The sequence below is a fragment of the Excalfactoria chinensis genome, chromosome 20 (assembly GCF_039878825.1).
Source record: "Excalfactoria chinensis isolate bCotChi1 chromosome 20, bCotChi1.hap2, whole genome shotgun sequence".
NCBI lineage: Eukaryota > Metazoa > Chordata > Aves > Galliformes > Phasianidae > Excalfactoria > Excalfactoria chinensis.
Window position 1 is genome coordinate 4143453 of NC_092844.1, and position 26164 is coordinate 4169616.

The 26164-nt window shown below is 41.7% G+C and overlaps 3 protein-coding genes across 5 annotated transcripts; 1 reads left to right on the plus strand and 2 right to left on the minus strand.

The window, feature by feature from the left end:
- Positions 1–970: 970 nt before the first annotated feature.
- On the minus strand, positions 971–7952 carry TNFRSF4 (TNF receptor superfamily member 4). 2 transcript variants are annotated; one of them, XM_072354132.1, is made up of 7 exons: positions 7662–7952; positions 5927–6049; positions 5473–5574; positions 5008–5074; positions 4290–4522; positions 3829–3954; positions 971–3055 (listed from the first exon to the last, which is right to left on the minus strand). In XM_072354132.1, the coding sequence occupies exons 1-7, from the start codon at positions 7804–7806 to the stop codon at positions 2988–2990; spliced, it is 864 nt and encodes a 287-aa protein (XP_072210233.1). In that variant the 5' UTR covers positions 7807–7952; the 3' UTR covers positions 971–2987. The 2 variants fall into 2 exon arrangements, with proteins under 2 accessions (XP_072210233.1, XP_072210234.1); XM_072354133.1 differs by having other exon boundaries at positions 1463–3055; positions 4290–4387.
- A 356-nt stretch (positions 7953–8308) lies between these two features.
- On the minus strand, positions 8309–20347 carry SDF4 (stromal cell derived factor 4). 2 transcript variants are annotated; one of them, XR_011905665.1, is made up of 8 exons: positions 20194–20347; positions 19302–19650; positions 15615–15751; positions 15299–15412; positions 12870–13028; positions 11870–12045; positions 9401–11256; positions 8309–8632 (listed from the first exon to the last, which is right to left on the minus strand). XR_011905665.1 is itself a non-coding variant. In XM_072354136.1 (7 exons), the coding sequence occupies exons 2-7, from the start codon at positions 19607–19609 to the stop codon at positions 11080–11082; spliced, it is 1071 nt and encodes a 356-aa protein (XP_072210237.1). In that variant the 5' UTR covers positions 19610–19650; positions 20194–20347; the 3' UTR covers positions 8738–11079. The 2 variants fall into 2 exon arrangements, 1 of the variants encoding a protein (XP_072210237.1); XM_072354136.1 differs by lacking the exon at positions 8309–8632 and having other exon boundaries at positions 8738–11256.
- A 382-nt stretch (positions 20348–20729) lies between these two features.
- On the plus strand, positions 20730–25856 carry B3GALT6 (beta-1,3-galactosyltransferase 6). Its single transcript, XM_072354137.1, has one exon. The coding sequence runs from the start codon at positions 20997–20999 to the stop codon at positions 22029–22031; it is 1035 nt and encodes a 344-aa protein (XP_072210238.1). The 5' UTR covers positions 20730–20996; the 3' UTR covers positions 22032–25856.
- The last annotated feature ends 308 nt before the right edge of the window (positions 25857–26164 follow it).

The window sequence follows — 26164 nt, forward strand, 5'->3', positions numbered from 1 at the left end:
CACTTCAGCACGTTCCCATGCAGCTCAGCCAGAAGGCAGAAATAAGTAAAATTCACAGAATCAGCTGCAAACAAACCCACACACCGCAGAGCCTCTCCAGTCCCACACCAGCACCTCCACCAACTCCTCCTCTGCTCCTGCAAGCTCATTAAGTATACGTGTGCCCTGCTCAGTTACATTGAAAGCATGGTACTAACGTTAATGGCTCCCAAGTGCAGCTTACAAACTAAGTACCGTTCCTGAGAACTGGTTGGGCGTTCCTAGGAATCCTATCTCAGCATCATTCACTGCACCCTGTCATCCAGTGCACAGTGAGATGATGGTATCTAAACCACAGTGCACTTCTAAAGACCTCTACATTTAAATCTTGGGCTCCAAGTCTTTGAAGGGGCTGAGCCTTTTTAAATCTTGGGCTCCAAGTCTTTGAAGGGGCTGAGCCTTATCTCTAACATTCCAGCAGCTCTCAGGCCAGACAGCTACCATGTGTGATTTACAGAGCAAACCAGCTTGCTTGCTTCACCCAGACAGCCAGAAGCAAAACACCATACTGACCTAAAGCCTGCTAAGCCACAGGGTTGATTGTATGGCATTACACTTGAAGCAGCTACATCCCAAAGCCATTCTTGCAGCTTAGGGTCACTGAGATCAGATCTAAACCATACAGTAATTTTTACTGTAGGTCAGGGTCTGTGGCATCAGGCTGTACGCACTGCAATCAGTGCAACAACAGGGCCTAAGTAAGCTTAATTAGCAGGTAATAGAGCACCTTCCACTAGTGCTAATACAAGATGTCACTCCAGGGGTCAGGATGAACAGCAGAGTCTCAAAGGTCCCCACAGGACTTTAACAAAAGAACTGGACCACAGGAATCTTGTTTAGTAATCAAATGCCCCAATACAGAAACCTACTGAGAAGAGTCAATGCACATTCTATGCTCCAACCCAGATCCAGTCATACAAGCCATCCATGTGCACCTTGCCACCACCACAATTTATTTGAGGAAGTCACTACTGTGCTTCGTATATAATACATTTACATACATGGTATATGCACTTCAAAATAGGAAGCCATTAAGTACACCATATGTATAACATATAACAAAACGTATGTTTAAAAACATGATTCTCAACCAACAGTTGTATTCTTGAATACATTTCCTTCCGCATACTTTGGCATATGCTTTAATATCGCGTATACAAAATACCTGGTACACCTAACAAGTTACCTACTAAAGAGTATTTGATGTGAAAAATACATCTGAACTACATAAACTTCAAGCTCACTTCAACTTTTACACCGAGGTATTTAAATTACAACAACAGCTATCCACAGTAACATTTCAGTTCTCTCTCAGGCACTACATTTGCAGTGTGCTAAAACTCTCTCCAAGACAAATGCTGATTAACTTGTGAAGAAAACCCACAACAGAAGTAGAATTCATTTCATACAGTACGCAGGCAAACAACCAGGCCTGCTTTCAATCGCATGCAGGCCACTTGAAGAACACTTCTTCAGTTCTGAATGGAAGTTCCACTGACAGCACGTTGAAGGTGAGCATCCATACAAGTAGGCAAAGCACAGTTTATGCATCTATCCACCATTACACCATCTTCATACACCATTGCTACAGTGCAACCCTCATAGGCCCATATGGACAGCGCTGTTAAAACTTCAGCTCTTCTTATCCAGAAGTGAACATCTAGGGGGTTACTATCACTAAGCTATCATTCACTAGCATAAGTTCTCCATGTCCATGTACATCTAAGATAGAAAAAGGTTTTCCCCAAATCCAGACTGCTGTCTGGAACCAAGCTTGCTCCTGGGTTTCTCCCTGCATCCACATTCCTTTGAAGTAAGCAATCAAATCTGACAGAAGCAGCCTAAACTATTTTAATGCATCGAAGTTCAAGCTTGACTGAAGCAGCCTTGTAGAGGACAGCCACGCCAGCGTGTTCAGCACAACAGAACATCCACAAAGAGGAAACAAAGCATGCTGACTGCAGAGTTTATAGACAGAACATGAGTTATTCACAGCAACTTCTGAAATCTTCAGCATAGGCAAGTTGTACCCTGCCTTTCCCCCTAGTTGGAACTACAGTTTCCATTAATAACATTCTAAAAGATACCATTCCTTTTGCCTTCTGGCAGCCAATGCACCTTCTACTTTTGATACACATGAGGATCTCTATAGATGTTCTTGGGGATCCGGAGCTATTTGGAAGTCATGAATAATTCTATTTATTGGTCTATGGGGATACTGCTCAATACTTAACATGACATCTTCTCAACGGGTCTGCCTCAAAGACAAGAAGAAAAGAAAGAAGTGGCATTAAATAGCCATTTCTCAACAGTCATTTAAAAACCCACCACCAGAATTGGCAGCTATGATAACTACCTCTGGAGACACAGATGACATATAGCACTCATTTTGAGTGAGAAGCAAAAAGGCTGAAAAAATGGAAGCAAAGAGGAAGCTGATTAGGTTCACTGGTGGAGACCCTGCACCTAAAAGGCAAATAACTCCATTAGGAGTTAGTCTGAAGCACTCAAAAGGGCTGCACTGAGATACGCTCTGCATAGCATCTCAAAGTTGCAGGACAAGATAGAAGTCCAGTTATTAAAGCAAGTCTTTTGATCTCCCATTTGTCAGTCTGCTCAACGATCATCTCTTACTGCTTCATGACTTTCTGCCTTACAAAGACGATTGGCTTCCATCACATATACAATTGGTTAGAAATGCATAAAGGACTGTATAAACTCAAGCATGGCACCAGCGACGCTGCATGTAGGAGCCATCTAAAGAAAAGGAACCATGGTTCACTAAGAACAGCTATGATCCCTAAGGGCCACTCAGAGAGACCCAAAGGAACTGAAGTAGAACTGAGCAGTTAACACACACCCACACATACAGCAACTGAAAGTTCTGTCACATTTGTTATTGCAATCGATTGGCTCAGAAATGCAGGATGCAGTAAAATGATGTGGAGTCAGTTTTTTATGAGACTGGAATTGGAGTCAACTTGTTCTTCCTGGATAGGAATTCGAAAGCTCCTTTCTGAAAGACAGAAAACAGAGAAATACTGTACAAAGCAGAGGATGCGTAGGCATCCATGGGCGACACGTGGATCAGTGGTTGTCCTTCCAGCCTGTCCAAGGAACAAGTGTAGGAAACAAGGAAAATATACTTTCTAACTCAATGAAAAGTAAAAGGCAAAAGAGCCAGACTGCCACTTAATTACAAATTTAGAGGTCAGTTCTTCTCAGTCAAGCCTTTCCTGCGTTTGCAAGAGTCACGTGAAGGAAATTTGCTTTCACATAGGCAAAATAATTTACAGCCTACTCCTTAAAAGAGCTTGCTTTTGGGTCCTCACTGTTCTGAATTGAATTCCATGCACAGATTGGTTTTTCTTTTTCTTGTTTGTTTTGGGGTTGTTTTTTTGTATGGACAATGGGGGAAAGAACATAAGAGATAAAATGGGAGAGAAGTACACAAATCAAGTCAAACAGTTAATGATGTAAACGCTCCAAGGATTCCCATCAAAAGCTGTACAGGAACAATTTCACTTAGTTTCCATCAGCACGCTATAAACTCAATCCTTCTGCACAGCAACAGAAAACAAATCTCTGCTTTATAACAACACCAACATGAACCTCCATGTCCTCCAGCACATCAGGAGGAAGAAGATGATTAAACATGACCATTAAGCACAGATGACACTGCCCTGCTCAGCCAAGCAGACTTCATTATGATGCAAATGACCAAAGTCCAAGTAAGGGGCCCTGGTTATTCTCTTTCCTATGTATTTTTCTCCCTAAAGAGTAACTTACTTTGATGGTCATTCCTGCAAGGCATCCTCTTGTTCTCTCTCTTGGCCGCTTGGATAATCAACATGAAAATGGATACTCCAGACACTATAAGCAGTATCAGACAAATAAGGATAAGTGATAGAGACCCTGGAAAAACAAAAGAGAAGAAAAAAGTATTAACAAAGACTTATGATTTTAGATGGAATTTCCATGGCTTTCTAGCATCAAAAGGAACCTGGAACTTCAGATCTTGTATAAGCAATCAGCTAGACCATCAGTAACCCTGACCACAAAGACCAAAAATCCCACATATATCAAGAAAACTAGCAGATAGCCTGGAATCCTGCACAGGCCTTGCTTAAAGACCGCGTAGAATACAGATAAGTGTTCTGAGAAAGACTGATTTCTGATGAAATCAGCTTCAAGTGAAAATTCTCAATCAGCTCTCGGAGTGACTAGGCTTGGTCATTCCCTCTCCTTACCCCAGTTAGTGCCTGTGGGGTTGTTCGCATCCGGGCAAACAACAAAAGGGTTCACACTGGTTTTGGAGGGTGAAGGCGCTGCAGTCGATGTATTATTCCTGTAGTAGTTGGTGGAAAGATGCAAAGTAGGTGTTGCACTTTGAGAGGTAGCTGGCTGTGTCACATTGTCGCTGCAAACAGCATTATCTGATTTTGTCCCTGCTCGAAGAGTCTTTTTCCCAATAGCACTGCAGCTAGAGATGTAAAATACGTTACTTAGTTTGTCAAGTAGTTACAGTAAAGACTTTATAAGCCACCTCCGTGGAACAAGTGAATGAAAAACTGTGAACCTTGTTTTATCGATGCAAAGTTGGGCTTCACCATTTCTAGGTTCTACAGATACGTAAATAAGAATTAAGTTAATCAAAAGCTATTATTGGAAAAAATGAAGTTCTGCTGCACAGAGCAGCCTAGAAGCACAGAAGCATTTGGTAAGGGAATTTTTTGTTACAGATGTCTCTAGACCTTTAAAAAGGGGCTGCATCCATTGGTGCTCCATGTGAAAAAGAGGAAGGAGCAGAAGGATGCCTCAAGTCAGTGCACAGACCATTCAAGACCAGCAGCATAGTTTTACTGTATGCCCTGCTGGTTTATTGTACAGACCGTGAGTTGGGCATTAATTGCTACAGAGTAAAACTCAAACCACTGTTCTGAATGTGCTGGGATAAGCAATACGTACTTGGTCCAAGGCCGACAGATTTCATTTCCTCCTGTGGAATAAAACCCTTCAGAACACGGTAAGCACACTGAAAGAAAAAAGCAGAATTTAAGCTCATTTAGCAACGTAACCGTATGGCAGCTCTGCGGTAGTTACACTAACAGCTTCTAGAACAGATCCAACAAAACCCACAGCCTACAGAAACAGTAATCTACCCTGGGACAGAAGTAATACGACATGCTCAGAGGGTCATTTTAGTCTGCAACTCACAGGGATTTCTGTTTTCTCTACAGGCTAATTATGAATATTACTGGGAAGAGCATTACAATTTCTGACAGCTGAAATTACAGAGCAGCAGTTTGCACAACTTCCCTGCTACAATACTTGCTTAGAAATACCAATTAAACAAATGATGACGGCTTTTATACTAGAAATAGCAACATCTGAAGTGGAGGCAAGTCAGAGTCTCATACACCCCTAACTTACCACTTCCCAGTGTATATCTGCCATCTGGCATGTAACCAGGAAGGCACTTGCAAATCCTGTCGGAGGTCTTCTCACACTTCTTCACTTCCACGCTTCCCTTCTCTAGGAACAGCAGAATAAAGGAGAAAATAGAAAGCATCAATTAATCACTGCTCATCAGTGCCTACCAGCTGTGTGTAGAAACAGCCCGCAGACACTGCAGAAGACAAAGTTTGGCAACAGCTCTTGAGATATCACTTTTCAGGCAGTACAAGCCTGCTTCCTTCCACCAACGTCAACCAGGAGACATCAGCTATTGCAATGATAACCCATGAAGCTTTTTGGACTTAGCCTTGTCAAGAGACAGGCTGTTTGTACATCAGCCTTTGGGAAGCTCAAAAAGATGAGAAAGCACATTAAGACCGGCTCCCTCCCAAATTCATATCCAGAACTGACCATAATGCAACTGACTTACTAGTGTTGCAGACCGTACAACTCATGCAGAAGTTGTGATTGTGATTAGTGCTGAAGTAATTGTCTTGACAGGGGGCACAAACTGTGTCTGTTGTCGCTGTGCAGCGGTTTCTCATCCTTTCACCTAAAATACACAGAAGGAGGAACTGATTGTTATAAGGAGGAAATCCTCTTCATTATCATGTACTGGAACAAACTGTCCAGGAAGTCACAGTTTCACTTACAACTCCTGCTGAAATATTTAGCAGGTTTACACATGCCAGAATCCCTAAAATAGCTGCTCTATTGCATCAGCTTAAATTAAGCAGTAAAAACAGGCTAGTAGGAGCTCGGCAACTTGCAAAGAGTCGAGATTCCAAATGAGTCTCCCAGTGCATTTGAAGCATCACTTCTCCAGACCACTTCTTCACATGGTTTAGCTATGAGATACGTCATGCAATTCAACTCAAAGCTGGCATTCTTAAAGCCCATTCATTAGGCATGAACAAACAGGGCTGTATTTTAATGTTCATCTGTATTAGCATCAGTAGCAAATATTTTACTAGCTCCACTTCATATACAGAGACAGAACAAGATGGAAGGCAGGCATTTCTTGCAGCTCCAAGGAGCATAGGTGCATTACACGCTGCATTTATAACCAAGCTCTGAACACTTGCCCCCTCGTAGATATTAAACAGTATCATATCAAGCACAATCACAGAAGATCAGATTTATGCACTGGGATGCCAAGGTTAGCAAGCAAATCCGCTTGCACAAAATGAAACAGCGGATTAACAGCCAAATTCAGAGCAGGAATCAAAAATCCCTCTATCTCACTATCTTATCTTCATACAGCACAGGCCGCAGGAATCATGAACAGCTTTAATGACCAGGAGTCTTACAGTTGAAGTTAAATGCTACCCTTAACTAATCCACATTCTCACAGATTGCTTCTTTCTTTTTCACCTTCCGTTTGTAGGACGAGGAGAAACATAATAATTGATACAAAGAATTGCCTGTATCTTCATGCAAGCATGGAATTCCTTAAACTGAGCCCCAAAACACTCAGATTTCCATAGTTTTGGGAATAACGCAGTATTGAGATTGCCTCAAGTTTAAGGTTTCATATCGAACTCAAACTTATCACAGCTGGCATCTCAGAAGACAACGCCATGTTCAATTTCTACTGCGACAGACTGCACAGTACTGATTTCATATAGCAGACAGTTACGGAAAGAGAAAGCGCCTTTGAAGAATTTGCTCACAGACTAACAAGAAAAGAAAGTTGGGCGCCTATCATTTATAACTCTTCAATTTCTGTTTAATAGTTTACCTAAAAAGCACCAATAAGCCTTGCTAGAAAAGAAAGCTTAAAAACCATCTATAGCAAGACAATAACCTAAAGGGGTTTTTTGCTATTATACAGGATTTCTGGGTTGAAATCCTTTTTCATAGGTAACAATTCCTCCCATCTCTTCTCAGGTAACACTCCCACAGTGAAAACTCAGCACCAGCACAGAGGGAAACTGAGTCACAGAAATGAAATGTCGCACTCCTAGAGAAGATACATAAATCCAGTAAGTTACAAGATAACCTGTCCCTTTAAAGTGAGGAAAAAACCCTCAAATGATATTTTTTTTGTGCTATACTTCCAAATGTCTTGATGAAAATATTCACATTTTCTATCACTTGCAAGTTATTAACTGACTGGTATCCTATCAAACAAGTACAATCAACATACAGTGAAGGTTACTTACCAGGTGCACAATCCTTGCAGCATTTTGAACCAAAAGGATATTCATGTTCTTTGCATTTCAAACCCAAGCAATGGGTGGAAGTGACCACCAGCAGCAAGAACAAGACAGTAGAAAAACGCAAGTAAAAACCTGCAGCCACCATCATGTAAACCCTACAGCCCTAGGAAAGGAAACTTTGTTCTGTCAGCAGCAAACTCTTGGAGGAGCTGATTGTAAATCACTGGCAATCAGAACAAATTCTTATGTCAGCTGCTGGGAAATTCCCAGTGTGTTCCACGCCCTCACTTTACTTCCCACCCCGTCAAGCCCAACTTGGGTAGCTCAGAACTGTATTCAAAGGCAGAAAGACAGCATGCTAAGTAGTATTACAAGAAGGCTATTGCACAGTCTTAAAAGAGAGCACCTCTAACCAGGTACACATCTCTCTGCCAACTGCTAAAGCAAAGTTTTAACATCAGGAGAGCTAGAAGAGACGCTCCTTGTTATTGCAAAGAGAATTAAAGCAATAGAGGCAACACCAGAAAACCATTACATACCAGTGCCACAGGCAAAATGAAACCGCATACAGAGACTCACTTCTTAACAGGCAAGAAACAGATTCTCTCCCCTCAGTGCCATGTAACAGTAGATCTATCACTTTTACTCCTGCCTAAAAACCAATGTTGTTAGTACCTTTCTCTGCTTAGTAGAGGCACCTCCGTATCATCCTCCAAGCTAGCAAAAGCTGTGAGATGTACAGTTTACTTCTGGACTTGTAATATCACACTCCCTGTACTGCCATCGGAGAGAGGTACGTATGCTCCTGACTCAAAAATAGAGACTGGTGTCACTTTTACCATTAGCTCCAAAGGAAGGAAATTTTTCTGGTAGAGGTGTGCTCTGTGAAAGCAAAGGATGCAATATTCACGTATCAGCTGCCTTTGATGCCTGTTTTGTTCCACACAGCACAGACACTGCAGTCCACCTCTCACCTACAGAAGGACATATAGTAGAGAACAAGGTGATCACACTAGGAATTAATGGCTTTCGTTTTCCATGATCATTACTGGAATTCTACTAATACAGAACCCAAATTTAAAGGCTTTCCCATGCCGAGAGACTTCAACAACTCCTACACAAAGCCCAAATAAATGAGACATTCCACAGTAACCAGATATTTTATTTTATCACTTAAAAACACATCTAGACCACCTCAAGGGGATGTATTGTCCATCTACATGTAAACACGGAAGAACTAACTGGAACAGACTTGGACTGCCGCAGTTAGCCTGCAGAACCAGAAAGGTCTGAACAGCAATATCCCTTCTGTGAGTGCTTACATGTGGCAGGGGAGACAGAATACTAAGGCAAAAGGGTACTTTTCTACTCCTCCTGTTATCCCAGCATTCCAGAAAACAATCACTGTGGAAAAGAAGTTACGCCTAAAAGCCAATCCTTCCAAAAGGAAGAACTGAGAGGGAAAGTAAAGCAGCTGAACTTAACCACCTTCACACTCAATCCGCACGCACAAGATATCCGAACCTCTTTCTCATGTAATATTGCACTTAGTGACACTTTAGCGGCTTTATGCTTCATGACTCAGTTATTCCCCCAGCAATAATTAAGACTTCTTTTTTTTTTCCACTAAGAAACTGAAAATGCAAACTCATCATATTCAGAAGCAAGGGATGGTTAAGAGTCTGCCAGCTACATTTAAACTGAAAAGCCCTAAATTGTTACATCAGCAATGAAGCACTCACATTCTTGTTAAGGATGCTTTAATACAAATGAAATTCTCCACTGATGGGTTTCAATTCTTCCCATTCATTGAGAAACCTAAAAGCAGAGCATTTCCAAACCACAAAGAAAAAAAAACTCAATACAAAACGATATATGTATATAAAGACTCTGAAACAAGCCATTGAACAAAAAAACAAACCAAAAAAAGCAGGGAATACTGAAACAGAAAGACAGTAATACTTATATTTACATTATATTAAGAGAATAAATTTAATCAAATATAACATCTTATTGGGATTTTTCAGACAACCCCTCAGAATGAGGGCTTTTACAGTAAAGATTAAACCAGCGTAAAAATACTTTATGGTGACAGTAGTGGGTATGACTTTTGTGTTGCACGAGACTGTCAGGGATTACCCCAAAAACAGACTGATTAAAGAACTTCCCAAGCGCAGACTGCACTTGACTCTGTCAAAAGCAATTCAAAAGCAAAGAACGTATTTCTCCCAACCTTAACGTCTGTGGGCATCACTAATTCGGGCAAAAACAAGTATCTACACCAGTCTCAACAATCACTTTGAAGTTCACAACTAGGTGAAGCCCCTTTGCCTTGTGCAACCTCTGAAATGCATGCAAAAATAACCTGGCACCAGTTTTCTTTTTAAGTAGATGCAGAAGAGCTTCTCTAGCATTTTAAGCGAGCACTTTTCACAGCTCTTAAAATTCTGTTACGGCAGGAGAACCTGGATTAAATTCTCAACAGTGCATAGCTAGGTTGAAATGCCTTGGAAAACATACTGGATTATCACAGATGAATGAGGAATCTCAGGAATATGGCTATCATCTTTTCTCCTGACTCATGAATACCTGCAACAGTTACTGGAAACTAACCATGAGAACAGCATTTGCTGGAACTAACTCATGTAAAAAATCAACAACAGTGTTTAAGTGAAGTCAAATCCAGTAAGAACCGAATCTCAAGACATAAACAATGACAATAAGCGAGTAACCCATTGATACTGAGTACAGATATAGTTACATGTGTATTGACCACACAACTGAGTGAAAAGTAAGAAAAGAACTGAGCATGACTGGAAAAAAAACACACACACACAGCAACAACAGCCCAGGCCGCAGCATCCTGATACAATTTACTGATCTTCTTCATTAAAGAAACCCACAAAACTTTGAAATTGATTTGACCGTAAACAAAATACAAAGGGATGATTTGCTGAGCAAAACAGTGTTCCCAATCAGTCTATGAATGGATACCCTCATGAGGTTAGAATATTTATCTGAACCATAGTCCCCTTTACAAAAGTCTTTCAGTGTTTATTGGTGATTTCCCATGGATCAGCAGCTATGAGGGGCAACAAAACAAGTTGAATATTTTAAATGCCTCCACCAAATGCAATTAAGCCAAAAGCAGCTGGAACTTCAGCTGGATTTACTGCATAAAACAGGGTGAACTCACGTAGTCCAGTACCTGCCTCATTATTTTTCGGACTTGGTTTTCAATTTTACATACCAAAGGCAACAAAGCTGTAGATCTTCTATACGGACGGAAGGTTTTTTTTAGTACAACACAGTATGCATATAACACAGATAGCAGCAAGGAAACTTGGTGAGTGTTGAATTTTTTCTGTTTTGTTTTTCAAAAGCAGGAAAGTGCTTCAGAGCTCTGGAAAAGCGAGCGAGGTCAGAACTCCTCATGGACGTTCCGTGCATAGTCCATAAGTTTGCTGCCTGTGAAGTATTCGCTGTATTTCAGGATCTCCTCCAGCTCTAAGTGATGGTTTTGATTCTCGTCTGCGACCGCTATCATTTGCTTTGCTTCGTTTAGGGCATTGTATTCATTCATAGGATCCATATATTCCTAGAACAAGAAAATCATCAGCAATCACTACAAGCACATGCGCCTTCTGGTAGATTCTTCAATGGACATAATTATTTGGAAAGAATCCCTACGAGTCTAAAGAGGCCACGAACTAGAATCCACACTTTAAAACTTGATTTTAATGTAAGAAAAACACCCTGAGAGACACGAGATCTCTGCTGTTCTCTAGTCTAGGAGGCCCCAGGGCTGCTTCATTTTACTTTTGATACAAGGTTTTTGCTTTCTTTTTTTTTAAATGAACACATTGCCAGTTACTTGTTCTGCAAGTATGACTCACTGTCCCACTAAATGAAATCCGTGGCTTGTTTTCATGCACTACATATCCATGCAAATATCTACATTACAGAGAAAACAGAGCCTAAAAGCATACCTATGAAAAAGAGCAATGCTAGGAAAAGTCCTCCTCCTCCAGGAAAAAGCATTACAACATCCTTCCTCTGAGCACCACGGAACAGTGCTACAGTCCAAGATTTGGCAGACTGCTAATTCAAATACTTCTGGACTTCAAGATCTCTAAAGCAGCCTCAATCCCGTATTTAAAAAACACCTCTTGGTTTTAAGAACGCTAGAACTGTTTTTGATGGAGACTTACCTCCAGCTCTTCCATTGTGACAATGCCATCATGGTTAGCATCAATGACCTCCTCAAATTCCTTCTTTCTGTCTTTTACCCAATCATCATCAATGTCTTGAGCTTGCTGGTTCTCTACAGTACCAACAGGTAACGAAATGAACTCTGAAAGGGTAAGTTTCTTATCTCCATCTTGATCTACAACAGAAATACACAGTAACTGAAACTTACTTGTTTAATGTCCATTAGAAATGAGATATTTCTTCACATTAGAGGTGTCACTAGTACAGCTGGCCTGGTTTCCACAGTCCACAATCCTGACTATGCCACAGAAGAACTGGCTACTGCTTATACCTCTGGTTAACAGAAGGGTTTATTATGGCACCCGCACAGTGTTTTAGAACCTGTCAGTATGCAAGAAAAACCAAAGTACTCAACCATGTCTGAAAGATACACCAGCTGGCAAGGCTGATTGGTTTTATAGCTGCTATTCATTTTTATTTCGTTATTTTTAATTCATCTGTTGCAACATAAAGTGTTTGACAGCTGCATCCACCCTCCTATCAGAATTCAAGTAATAACATTGTATTTCCATTTCCAGCAGCATATATCACAATTCTTTACGTGATTGCTATGCTGCAGAAACACAAAGCAAGTATTGCCTTCCTCACTGACCATTCACATCAGAATATTTTCATATTCATCAGATGCTTTCTCCTATTGCTACAGAGACCCTATAAAGCAGCAGCCTTTGAGTGTGAAGTGGTTTCAGCTGAGCTGCTCTGGAAGAAGCACACAGAAAACCTTAGTTTTCTAACCAATGCTGTGCTGCTTTTTAACAAACAAGAGGTTAAATCTAGTCTTGAATAATATACAGACAACTCTACAGAGATGCCAGGATTTATGCTAACAGCGTACGTATAGAACAGATTAAGCAAGACATGCCAAAACTCCAGACTGAGCCATGACACTACAGTGACCTAAAAACACCTCCCAAGAAAACATCTATTAAAATGATGTACCCAAATCTCGGATGATTTCTTTGACCATAAACTTCAGCATTCCCCTGCTGTGCTCTGGATGAAGAAAGGATAAGAACTCTTCTTCGTTCAATAACATATCAGGAGGTGGGTTGTCAGCCTGGTACCACCGATCCTTCAGGTTATCCAAAACTTCCTGTGCTAGAAATATAAGAAGATTAAAACCACATGTTTAACCTACTCACAGGTTTTAAAATGTATCGTTGTCTATTAATCACTGTTTAAACAAGGATGACCTATGAACCAGCTACTTCATATCTCAACTTCCAAGGAAAACTGAAACAGCGTCTCGTAATTCAGCCTAAATATTTGAATTATTGAGTGGTTAACGCTACAAAATAAATACAGATGTTAATACAAAGCACCAAGAAATACACTTGGTTTCCAGTTAATTCAGGATATAAGCACTCATTACTCCTTTTGGCTGCCTTATCAATCCTGTACCAAAAAGCATGTGCTTTGCTTCTTAGTAAAATGAAGATAAATATTTCTGCTACAAAGAACAAATGCGAGTCTAATCACCCACATACAAATAAACACAATAACACCAGTAATCATTTTACAGCTCCACCTATTTCATCTTACATCATGCCAACAGGCACTTTTAAGTGAAATTTTCCTAAATTCAAGTGGGGTTCATAATTTAAACATGAGTTTCCACTAAAACCACACCAGTGACTTGATGAAAAGCCACCCTGCAGCTCACAGCACAAACACTACAAGCAGCGGTGGTCCTGAACGTAACCAAACAGGAAAACAACACCTGTGCAGAGCATTCTTTCTCTGGTGTAGGCATTTTCTAAATGACACATTGGAAAAAAAAATACACTCTGTGGCATAGCATATCTGTAAGATGTACTAACAAACATGAAAAATGAAGCACGGGCATTTCACAAGTTGTAAAGAAGCTCTGAAGAACCACGTTCATTGCACAATGTATATAATTAATTTAATAAGCTGTCTTCCGTATCTCCAGCATGCCTTTGGTTGCGTGAGTTACAACAAAAAGAGAAGCAGGCATGTTAGCATCTACACTTATTTTGGAAAGATAGTTGCAATTACAAGTTCAGCCTTCAGTATGTGGGGTTTTTTGTGTGAAGAGTAACAAAATTCTTTGGAGTCCTAATATGAATCTCAAAGTCAGTTTGTAAATGGAAAGATTTAGTTATTTCAAAAACACCGGTTAGCACAGGATAATCAGATTATGAAACATTAGAAGTCATAAGAGAGGCCTCCACTTTTGCCTGCTTTTCAAGTCCTTAATGAAATTCAACTGTCACTGATCAGTTGAAACCGCAGTTATCTGAGTAAGTTAAATCAGGTTGTGTCCCCAGATTTGACCTGACTTCTAAACTGTAATGTGCTAGAGATCATCACCAGCTTCCGCCTAAAACCCAGACCTTGCCTTGATTCCCATTGTTCAGTTCTTTTCTATCGTACAGACATTAAAAGTACTTTTACTCGACACTAAAGAACAGAAGTAAGTTTTGCTTATCATCTTCAGCAAGCAATGGAATTAATTTGGTTCTCCCAAATAAGGCTTCCTACCCAGGTAGAAGAATTATATACATTTTTCCCCATATTCAGTACATGATTTATCTGATGAGCATTCTTGTAAACTGTAGCTATTAACCACACTGCCATAGAACATGCTGTACAGGTGTTTTCCCTGCCACAGAACTCAAAGTCCCATTTGCATTTTAGTTGCTTTTTGATAAGTGGAAAATAAAACCCATTTTTAAATGACTAATTCCTGCAAGGAAAGGCTAAGGCTCGACGTTTTACTTAACAATAAATTTGAATGCTTTTAGATGTGGGCAGGTTAATCTCAAGCATTGCCATGTTTGCAACAAGTCAGATTCAAATGAAAGTTTCAAAAGTAGTAAGGAAGAAATGATAAATCTCACTAATCTGAAAAATCTCTCAGTAAGGAACTTAAAGGAAACATGAAACAACTGTTAGGTAACCTTCTGCTATTAACTTCTAGAATCCTTTGCAGTGCCCGTTTGAACAGAACACCATCTGACATACACAGATGCACACTATTTCTGCATACATACTCCTCAGTTTTAGAGCAGAAATCGGGGACTTCCAGCTACTTGTCATTTGAGGCAACAGGGAAGCTGACCATTAAACACAGATACCTGAAACTTCTCACATATGAAGTAACAAATAAGGAAGCAATGTTTGCAGTGTTAAATATTTGTATCGAGAGCGTAGTGAGTGCAGATGTGATTTAGAAACAATTCTAGTACTTCTGCCTTATGTTTTACACGTTCTACCTTTAGCAAGAGGCTGCAGAACAACCAAAATATTACTCCAGCATTAAGAACAGATCTGATACTCAGGCTCTGGGAAAGCAAAAGAACAGAATTAAAACAACAAACCACACTCCAACAGCCTCCACTTACTTTCTTCATCTATTTTCAGCTCTTCATTGTTTTTGATCTTCTCTGCAATTTCTTTCTCATTAAATCCTTTGCTTGCCAAAAATTTGATTTTATATTCATCCCAGGAAACATGACCTGTAAGAGAGAACCATACTCAGACATGACTTAGTATAGTAAAAAAACATGGGAACTTTGGGTCTCATTTCTGAACAAGACCATCACAATAAACTTTATGAGAACTACCACCTGATTCACTTTCCTATTTCCTTACAGCAGATGGGCCTTGTGAAAATAATCTGTTTATGTCACAGGAGGCAGAAGAAACACTTTATCTTACCATCACCATCAGGGTCCACAGCACGGAAATGCATTTTATTCTCTTCCACGGCTTCCTGGAAATGTTCATCTGTCTTTTCCATGATCCAGCGCTGCATCTCTTTAGCACTTATCTTTTTATCATTATCTATATCCACTCTGTGAAAGAACAGCAGACAAGATTTACTCCTATTTTTTTAAACTGAAAGGATTACATTGAGGATTAACACAGAGGGCTGCATAGACTCTGGGTTATAGTAGAAAAGCTCCCTTGTTTTTCACATCCATCCTTCTGCAAGCAGGTACAGCTAGGTAACTGCCTAGTTCAAAAACATTCTACCATGTTTCACTTGGCTGTAACTTAACTCATTTCAATACTATGCCTTTGAGTACATTTGTAGAGGAAACTACAAATACTGATGATCTCCTAATGGTTCATAATTGTCAACTGCCAGCTCTTGCAAACTTTCACTACTGTGACAAATTTCTGCCCTAAGAATCTCTCAAATCAGTAACTCCCCCTCCATTTAACTTTGCAAATCTTTTTTTCCCTTGTTTTTCCAAGGTCTCTGAAGCTTACAGATAAGCTGCCTTTACACGCCTGCCTCGATCACATCATATGTTTTGCAACAATTAAAAACAATGGAAAAGGTGAACATCCTTGGTGCAAGGACTTCAGAGAAATTTCATACTTCATAGACCTTATAAGTGGGGGGGAAAACAAAAATCAAGTTGCCTCGATGATCCCTTGATCTCCAGTAACACACTACAGGCAATACACTTCAACTCTTAAACGGGCACGTTGCAAAAGCTCTGCACGTGCATTTGTTCCCATAGTTTTAGTGCTAGCAGGCTCACTTTGCTCTGCCTGTACAGTGCTACTAAGCAACGCTGCCAGACCTGTTGAGAAACACTTATGCTGACATTTCAGTCAATGAGATGAATAAAAGATGCGTCCAACCTGACAGCCCACTGCTCTACCCCATGTACTACCAATACTGCTTTAGCAAAACAGACTGCCAAATGAGCAATGCCATTAATACTTATTAAAGAGAATACAGAAATACAGTTGAACAAAGACAATAATCTGCCACTTTGGGGGGTGGTGTTTTTTTTTAGCATACGATTATTTAATTAAAAAAAAAAGGTAACAATGTTTAAAACTGAAATCAGTAACATTTAAAAGGCAAGATTCTATTTAAAGCAAAACAAAACCACTCTGATTCAAACAGATAAAGGCTGCCAAGTTGTTTTTTTCTTTAAATTGAACTAGTCTTAACACTATTTGAAGCGTTATCATTGAAACTCAAGCTATTAAACGTGAATGCATTTAAATGTCACCTAAATGTTACAGGCTTAAGACAAATAACAACGCCAGCATCTGATCTTCTGAAACACATTATCACTGTTTCTAAATATTGTAAACGCGTTTTGACCTATTTATGCACAGACTCAGAAAGTCTTCACCAAACAACAGCAAGATGAGTACAGTGGTCACATTCCACTTGTGTCATCTTGCACTCACCAGGTGAACAATGGGGGGTTTTTGATATGGGGTAGGTGCTGAGAGAAATGAGAAGGGGAAACAAAGTGTTTCCCACCTCAATGTTTTATGTTGTAGTTTCTTCAGATCAAAGCTCTCAAACTTACTGCTTCCACATTGTAAGTAAAAAGCAGAGCCCTATAGTAAGGGCTGCATTGAAGATGTCAAGCCTGGAAGAACAGCTGTTAAACACCTGTGTCCCATTTCCCAAGCACAAGCCATTGAAAATCAGACTCTTGTGGCCACCTGTCCAAAGGTCTGAAAGGTTGTTAATAAATAGCTGGCCACTCAGATGATCAGATTCACACCTTCAGGTCCCTCAAGGACAACGGTGCAACATGGGGGGAGCGAGGCAGCAGCAGTTCACCTACAGAGCTGAAGAAAAGGTATGCCTTGATCACCAAGTACTTTACAGCTGGTTTCTGCTGCATCCAAATAATGAAAAAGTGATCCAGAAAATGATTTTAAAAACTCAAAGTCATAGGAAAGCACTACTTAAATCACAGGAGATAGAAAAAAAAGTACTCAGATGTGTTTTCCTAACAAATCTACAAGTGCAAATTAGGGAATACATATTACCTAAAACCTTCCAAAAGCTTAAATAAAAACTTTTTAAACTGAACAATGCAGAACCTTAATCAAAACAAAAGATATCTAAAACAAGACAGCTTAGAACACTCCAATTAGAAATACAAACACTACCGTGCTATGAAACAAACTTGGAACTAGGCAAGGGAGCATTGGAAAGAGGGATGTGGGATGGCAGAACCGTCCAGCATGTACAGTCTAAAAGAATACATCCATTAACATTAAATAAAGGAATAACACGTCTTTATGTGGTAGTAGTTAACAAGAAGGTGTATTTGAGCCTCTGACCTCACCTATTACCATCAAGATAAGGCACTCTGCTAAAACCTAGACTTCTGCTTATGAACCACATAACTGGGGCTGTAAAACATCAGCAAGATGCAAATCACAGAAGGGCACTCAGCTTCCAAACTCATAAAAGCAACTCCATCACCAAAGACAACCTAACTGAGAAGCCATGCATATTACACTACTAAACAAAACTCATGACTTAATCAGTTTGAATTTATGAACTTGAATTAGTAGTGATGTGACTCAACTTACAAGACAACTTGCCCTTAAGACCAACGCTCACCAAGCTGAATTCCAGAACCCAATGCTGTTGATTTCACAAAATAAATGAACAGCTTAGATCGGAAGCAACCTCAAAATCACCCAGATCCAACCCTGATGCTATGGGTGAGGTTGTTAACCACTATATCAGACACTTGATCAGGTTGCTCAGTGACTTAGTGAAATCATCATCACCATAAATAGATTCAATTGCTTTCAACTTCTTTCCTCCTCTTCCTTTCCTCCCGTAAAAGGCCCACCTACGTATGCCAAGCTGCAGCATACTGTAAGAAATGCATAGATAACCCAGCTCATTTAAGTCGAGATTAGAGCATTGCTCAGAGCAATTGTGAATGACATATTACTAACCCCCATGAGAATATTTCTAATAGACATACAGCAGTAAAGAAACTGAAAGCTTCTCACCACAATCTTGCTATTTACCTTTATATATATCCTAATCAAGCTAGCAGTCTGAACACCATACTGTGTAGTAAAGAACTGTAAATAGACAAAGCAGCCTGGTTCTCCTATTTGCTTTCATTGCCTTTACTCAGGAGAACAAGTTAAAAAGAATAAAAAAAATATAAAGCAGTGTTGATTGGCCCCTTTTTCCCCTGCTAATAAAAATGTTATCTGTTAAGCCTTCTCATTTCATGTCAAGTATACAAACACCACCACATCAACCAAAGTAATCAGCTACAATAACCCTCAATAGCGATCATGGAAAATAGAGCTAGCTCTGCCATCTAGCGGTGCTGTGGTTCAACCTGGCAGCCGCTCAGCACTGCACACCTGCTTGCTCACCCTCCCTAGTTGAGATGGGGAGGAGAACTGCAAAGGTACCAGTGCAAGAACTCACTGGCTGACACAAAGACAGGTTAAGAGGTGAAGCCAAAGCTTAGCTTTACATTTTTGCTGCAGTTCCTTGGGGAGACAAATACCATCACTCTACACTTACAGCAAAGTAATGCAATATATTATTACATTTTTTAATGAGTATAGAGAAATTACTCTGAAGCTTACTTTGAAAAGATGACCATGAGCTTCTTCCTGTTTTTCCTGGGTTCTGAGTCTTCCTCAAACTCTTCCATCTCTTTTCCCAGAAAAACTTCTTGATGAAATTCTTTGTTGAGATGCCCGTCCATCTCCATTTTGACCCCATTCAAATGATCTGGAGGCAAGATCTCATTCTCATCCTTGCTGTCAGCTGGCTTCTCTTTGAGGGCCGAATTATTTGCAGGCCTTGCATAAACATCCATCAGAAGAAATACAAACAGAAGGGACAAATAGAGAGATCCCAAACCGCAGAGAAAGGCCTGCCTTGACATCATTGTTTTTCCTTCGTATTTAATCAGCCAGTATTCTGAATAACCTAAAAACAAAAAGGAAAAAAACACAATCAAGTTAAAAACTGCAGAACATCACGTCATTAATAAAACTTCTCCCCAAGCCCAGAAGAGCATATAAACAAATATAGTAAAAGAGGCTTCTTGGGGGAGAGCACTGGCCTCTCAGTGGGGCCCTGGACAGTCTGACCTGGTTGGGAGCACCCAGTCCATAGTAAAGGTTGGAAATGGATGGGTTTTAGGGTTACTTTCAATCCAAATTATTCTAAGACTCTCTGAACATAAAGCCTTATTAAAAGAAACATATGCAATAAGAAACAGTGTCAGATCTCAGCCTGCGTGTGGCTGTAATCTCTATCAGAGGAGCCACGTACGAGTTCACAGGCCTCAAAGACAGAGAGTTCCCCCCCAGTTCCCCACATACTCATACATGGACATGGAGGGCGCATCCAACCGGGGTAGGCCTGGCGTGGCGCTCCACTAACGCTATCATACCCTCAGAACCGTAACAGAGCGGTCCTTTGCGGCCTCGCCACCCTTCCAACCATCTCACCCCTCAGCTCCGGTACCTGTCCGGGACGCGGCGGCTCCTCATGCCCAGCCCGTCTCCTTCCAGCACAGCAAAGAGATACAAACAAACCCCGCCGCCCGTTCCCACCCCTCAGGAGGTTACAGCCACAGAGACACGACCGGGACGAACCAGCGCTGCGCCGGAAGTACGTCACACGCCGTACGTGGGTGAAGGGTGGTGGCTGCCATCTTGGAGTCGGGCGGGAGGCAGGCTGTGGGCCTTTGGGCTGCCATTTCCCCTCTTGGCTCTGTCTCCTGTAGCCAGATTTCGAGGTCTTGATAAAGACGGAAGGCAGAATCCCTGCTGTTGTGGCACCGAGTGTATTTATTCATACTCGGCTGCTAAACCTTGTGAAACGAGATCCATTTACATATCAAACAGCTCTCCTCGCTCCCTCCGCGCCCGCCCCAGCGGCCTACGTGGCGCAGCGATCCCTTAACCAAAATGGCGGCGCCGCTTCGCCTGCCCTGTTCCAAGATGGCTGCCGCCGTGCGCCGCCGTGTGTGGGCCGGGGCGGGAGGCGGGGCCGCGCCACACGGCGGCGGCGGGCGGAGCGGCAGGGGCTTCGCGCAGCGGGGTCGTGCCGGAGGCCCAGCAGGTAGGGGGGGCTTGAGCCGGTGCTTCTCTGCTCTCGAAAAGGCTGTTAGGTGCCGTGGAAGGGCAGGCAAAGCGCGGTGAGGGCTCCCGCAGGAAGCTTGTCCCCTCTCGGAGGCCGTACCCAGCTCAGCTGCTGCCGTTCCCGCCTAAATTTGTGGTGTTGTGTGTGAGGGGGGAGTCCGGGCCTCGAGGCCTGCAGGCTCCATGAAGCTGCTGCGCCTGCTGTGCCGCCACAAGACGGCCCTGGGGCTGGGAGGCCTGTCTCTCTTTGCCGTGGTTCTGCTCTACCTGGCCAAGTGCACCTCCGAAGGCCTACGGCCACTACCAGCCCCCCGCGGGTTACCCCACCAGCAGCCCCCTCCGCCATGGGGTGCCAGGGGGCCGCCCGCCATCCCGCCGCCCTCCTCACCTCAGGAGTCGGCCTTCTTGGCGGTGCTCATCACCAGCGGCCCCAAGTACACCGAGCGCCGCAGCATCATCCGCAGCACGTGGCTGGCAGCGGCCGGCCGACCTCCTCACCACAACGTCTGGAGCCGTTTCGTCATTGGCACGGGTGGGTTGGGGGCTGAAGAGCTGCGGAGCCTGGAGCTGGAGCAAAGCCGCCATAGGGATCTCCTTCTCCTGCCAGAGCTGAGGGATTCCTACGAGAACTTGACCGCCAAAGTGCTGGCCACGTACATCTGGTTGGATCTGCACCTTGATTTCCAGTTCGCCTTGAAGGCCGACGATGATACGTTTGTACGTTTGGATGTGCTGGTGGAAGATCTGAGAGCCAAAGAGCCGCGTCGCCTCTATTGGGGTTTCTTTTCTGGCCGCGGTCGAGTGAAATCTGGTGGCAAATGGAAAGAGAGTGCCTGGGTGCTCTGTGACTACTATCTGCCCTATGCCCTAGGTGGAGGTTATGTGCTTTCTGCGGATCTGGTGCACTATCTGCGGATCAACAGAGACTACCTGAATATGTGGCAGAGTGAGGATGTCTCCCTGGGAGTCTGGCTGGCTCCTATCGATGTCAAAAGAGTGCACGATCCTCGTTTTGACACTGAGTATAAGTCACGGGGTTGCAACAATAAGTACATAGTAACGCATAAGCAAAGCATCGAGGACATGCTGGAAAAGCACCAGACCTTGGCTAAAGAAGGGAAGCTCTGTAAGGAGGAGGTTAAGCTCAGGCTTTCCTACATGTATGACTGGGGAGTGCCACCTTCCCAGTGTTGCCAAAGGAAGGATGGCATCCCCTGAAATTCTGAGGAAGGAAAAGGCAGATTATTACGGGACTCTCTGAGCTGGGTTACTGTTATCTGGGGAGAATCCCAATAACTAGGGCTTAAAAATTACTCAAAAGATTTTGCACGTTTCATTACGTCACAATCAATGAAACCCTGAAACTCCTGAGAGCTACTGGTGTGGCATGATGTAAAGCTGTTTATAAAAGAGCAAGATATGACAAAAACCTGGAAAGGCTCGCGTTACAGGATTGAAGGCAAATAATAGGTTGCAAGACGGATAGTAGAGAATTCTGGGGGAGGTAACTTGGATCAAAAGCTGCTAGAAATTTTATAACAGGTTCTGTGATATATTTGCTAAAGATCGTAGCAGGCCTTTACACTATAAGATCGTGAAACTAACATCTGGTATTTATTTATTGGCAAGAAACAATTGTCAGCTTGGCGAGGTTTGAAAACTCGAGTGCAGCCGCAGATTGGTTGCTCTTGCCAGTGGGAACAGGTGTCTGTCACAGGCATTCAAGTAAGGAGAACGATATTACACCAGATATTCATGTTAGGGGAGGGAGAGTCTGTCTGTTCTTTGAAGAGTGCTTTACAAGAATAGAATTCCTAGACCTTTCTGTGTAATTTGTCTTGTTTTGTTGTTATTTTAAAGACATCTTGTACATAAATTATCTGGCAGCTACAGAGTAAATCTATTTAGAAAGGTGGATGAGTTACATACAGCACTTGGCAGGTATATTATTTGGGGGCACATAGTTATGCTACAAAGCTAGTTTTTGGTTTAGGCATAGGTGTTGTTCTTAGCTTATTGTCCACACCCAGTACGTCTGAAGAAGCATTCCACTCAAACAGCAAATAATCCCAGTACATCACATTCAGATATTGTAGCCTTTGGACTTATATTATTCTAGAGCACTTGGGTACAACATACATTAGCAGGATTGGGTCTCAGTGGAGGGTATTCGGAAGTCAAATTGGATTGCCCTAATTTGGATAGCTCAGATAAGACAGCAAACTCTCTATATAGTCAAGATTATCATTTACAGGCTGCTCTAGTTATCAATTAGAGGAAGGGTGATGATTTTTCCCTTAAATTTTGAGGGCAGCCTTTTCTCCTGTTTCAGGAGCTGCACAGTGCTCTAAGGAAACAAACTCCCTGACAGCCCCATTCCCTCTTTCACCCCAGTAGTATCTCCTAGGGGAACAAAAGATAATTTTACTGAAGGTCTAAGTTAATTACTCAAGTGATATGTCAGTAAATAGGATTATTTCCCTTCACCCTGTTTGCTGTACAAAGAATTCTAGCTCTGACAGAGCTTGTCAGCATCGAGCACAATACTGAGCAGTAAACACAGACTGGACTTTTCTCTACTAGTAGAACAGATCACTTACACAATTTCAACCTCGAGCTTTTAGGCAAGCCTGTAATTCCAACCCTTTTGAATGGCAGATGCTCCGGATCTTTCAGGATGAGCAGTTTTTACTTCTGTGCCTGAATGGCACGTTCCCAGCCATCAGTTTTGCTGGTTGTTGCACGCAGCACTTTCATACAGTTCCCATGATTTCCTCCTCTTTCCGGTCTTGTGTCTGCTCTCACCTGCAGGAAGGCACAAATTGCAAAGGAAGAAAACAAAACATTGCCAGTATCTTTAGTTTCCATTTCTTAAATTAGCAAGTTAGCAACTCATACCAAAGGAATAGAGGATGTTATTTTGTTATTCTTCTCTTGTTTTGATTAAATTACTGGGGATTAAGAAGAATCTTCTGTAAAGGATGATTCCCTAGTATGAAAATTGGAGTGAATCCAGCTTCCCTCTGAAACAGATTTAACAAGATACTGGAAATAAGTTATTTTAGCACGTATCCATTCCCAATGCATGTCCACGTATTGACAGGCAGATGTGCTTTTCAGCAAGTCCTATCATTGCAAAACAATTTAATACAAGTCCTATCATTGCAAAACAATTTAATACAAGTCCTATCATTGCAAAACAATTTAATACAAGTCCTATCATTGCAAAACAATTTAATACAAGTCCTATCATTGCAAAACAATACTAAACAGGAAGTTGAAATCGGTTCTAGCATCTTACAAATACCTACTTGTTATTTGGGGTCAAGCAGTATTGTGTGTATATATGTGATTAAATGCCTGTAATGTGAGTATTTATATATATTGGAAACGTGTTACGTGTAGGAAAAGTAAGGTAGTTAAGTGTCATGTTTTAAATTCGTTTACAGAAGTATTTCAGTGTCCATGAGAGTTGTGTACCAAGCAGTGCTTGAGATTGTTGGTGTATAGGCTGTTATTTCCAGTCCTGGGATCTGAAGAGTGGGCCAGAAATCCGCTGTGTGTCAGCACCTAAAGCCACGTTGGTGGGAGTTGTTTACAGTGTTGACTTGGGTGCTTACCTGCCCCTGACAGCTGTCACGGGGGGTGAGTCTCCTTCTGATCTCTGACCCATTGAAAACACGATGCACACAAATACTTGAGAGTTGTGAAGTTCTCTTGGGTGGTTTCTTACACCTTCTTTATTATATCAGAATAATGAGCACTTCAGCTTTTCTGGGTATCAGTGATGACAGTGATGCACTCTCGTGCAGGCTTCAGTGTGTAAGAAGGAGTAGCTAAATCATTCCTACAGTTTCAATTAGAAAACCAAACTGACAGATATCATTCCTCAAGCTCAGTGCTTCTTTTCCTAGCTGTCTAGTCTTGTCCATGTGATGCTTGCTCAAATACAGCCCCTGCATGTCGTGCTTCTGACAAACAATATGTTTTCTGTAGTTGAAATACCTCATTTTGAACGTTTCAATCTGTATTTCTTATCTTTTAACGCTGCGTCTGGGGGTGGGGATCTCCATTTAGTGCTAGCTTAGCAGATTAAGAGCACAGCAGGGCAGGTGATTAAGGTTTGCATTTCTATTGCTTACTGTTCGGCTCCAGCATCAGAGTTGAAACATGTTCTTGCTATTGCTGCCTGCCTGACAAACTGTCAACACCTCTCCTGCTCTGTGTTTAATTTAGAGCACGCTGCCTGCAAGACTCCCATCTGTTGCCACACGTACCTGTGCAAGATGTGCTTTTGCCCTGGAACTGGATCTACTTTATGGCAACATAACATGCCTGCTGTTACTTTCTAATACAGTCCACTTAGGTAGCGTCCAGTAAAACATGGAGCTAGAGCTCTTCCCTATGGTCTACATGAAGCTGAAGGATTCTATGTGATAAGTGTGCCTTTATGAAATGGAATGGGGTTACTGTGCTGAGTATATTTTAAACAGTGGAATGAAATTGCACATTTTGTTTCTGCAGCTATAAACTTGCTGTTTGGGAGTAGGGAGCAGCACAGTATTAGCTCAGCATTTACATAGGGAATAAACTGCTAGAAACGTGTGATTGATGATGACAACATTGGTAACTGTGTAAGTATATTGTATAGGTATTTATGTCCCTCCATACATGCTGTTATTGGCCAAAGGGGTCTGTGAGCTGTGATTTTTAATTAAAAAAAAATTACTTTTGCTGTAGAGGTGACTGCTTGTCCTGCTTAACAAGTATAATACAATGCTAGGATTGCTTAGTAACATGCAATCTTCTATTCTACAGAAACGATAATTTCAATGGCAAATCAAGTTTATGAGATCTTGTCCTTTGCAAACCTAGCACAGTTGGTAAAACCACATTTGAAGCCCCGTTCACTTTGAGATATACATTGAGCCCACATGCTGCCTGGAGCCATAGCAGAACAACCTTCAGTTCTTGGTCTCCATCGGTTTCTGAGGAAGGCATGGAGAAATGGGCTGGACCAACAAAGCTGCTGGGAAGCACTATGAATTATGCATTATTAGGACCTAACCACCCTGTCTTTAAGTTATTGTCTCAGACATGGCAGGATCTCATTGCTCAAAGCGTTGTTACAAGCACAGTCATCCAATTCCAAAGAAAGCTACTTGAGAAACAGCTCCAAAGCCAAATGATCTAAAGTAAATGAAGGCACAACTGCAAAGCCTTGAACCTAAGACGAGGAGTTATTTTGCTACATGATGTTAGACGTGGCGAGTTCCAACACAAATGATCAAATTGCTGTCGAAGCAAGCGTTAAGGAAGGACTGACAAATAATGCAAGTTAAGGAACTAAT

Bases quoted from the DNA above. Each gene is read 5' to 3' on its own strand.
- SDF4 (XM_072354136.1), bottom strand. From the start codon at position 19,609: ATGATGTCAAGGCAGGCCTTTCTCTGCGGTTTGGGATCTCTCTATTTG. The intron at 15,752-19,301 runs GTAAGCTTCAGA...GTTCTTTCACAG, and splicing joins CTCATGGTCATCTTTTCAAA to AGTGGATATAGATAATGATA. The intron at 15,413-15,614 runs GTAAGATAAAGT...TCTCTCTTACAG, and splicing joins TGTGGACCCTGATGGTGATG to GTCATGTTTCCTGGGATGAA.
- B3GALT6 (XM_072354137.1), top strand. From the start codon at position 20,997: ATGAAGCTGCTGCGCCTGCTGTGCCGCCACAAGACGGCCCTGGGGCTG.
- TNFRSF4 (XM_072354132.1), bottom strand. From the start codon at position 7,806: ATGATGGTGGCTGCAGGTTTTTACTTGCGTTTTTCTACTGTCTTGTTC. The intron at 5,075-5,472 runs GTAAGTTAGGGG...TTTTTCTTTCAG, and splicing joins CAGATATACACTGGGAAGTG to TGTGCTTACCGTGTTCTGAA. The intron at 3,955-4,289 runs GTAAGGAGAGGG...TTGTTTTTCCAG, and splicing joins CCCCACAGGCACTAACTGGG to GGTCTCTATCACTTATCCTT.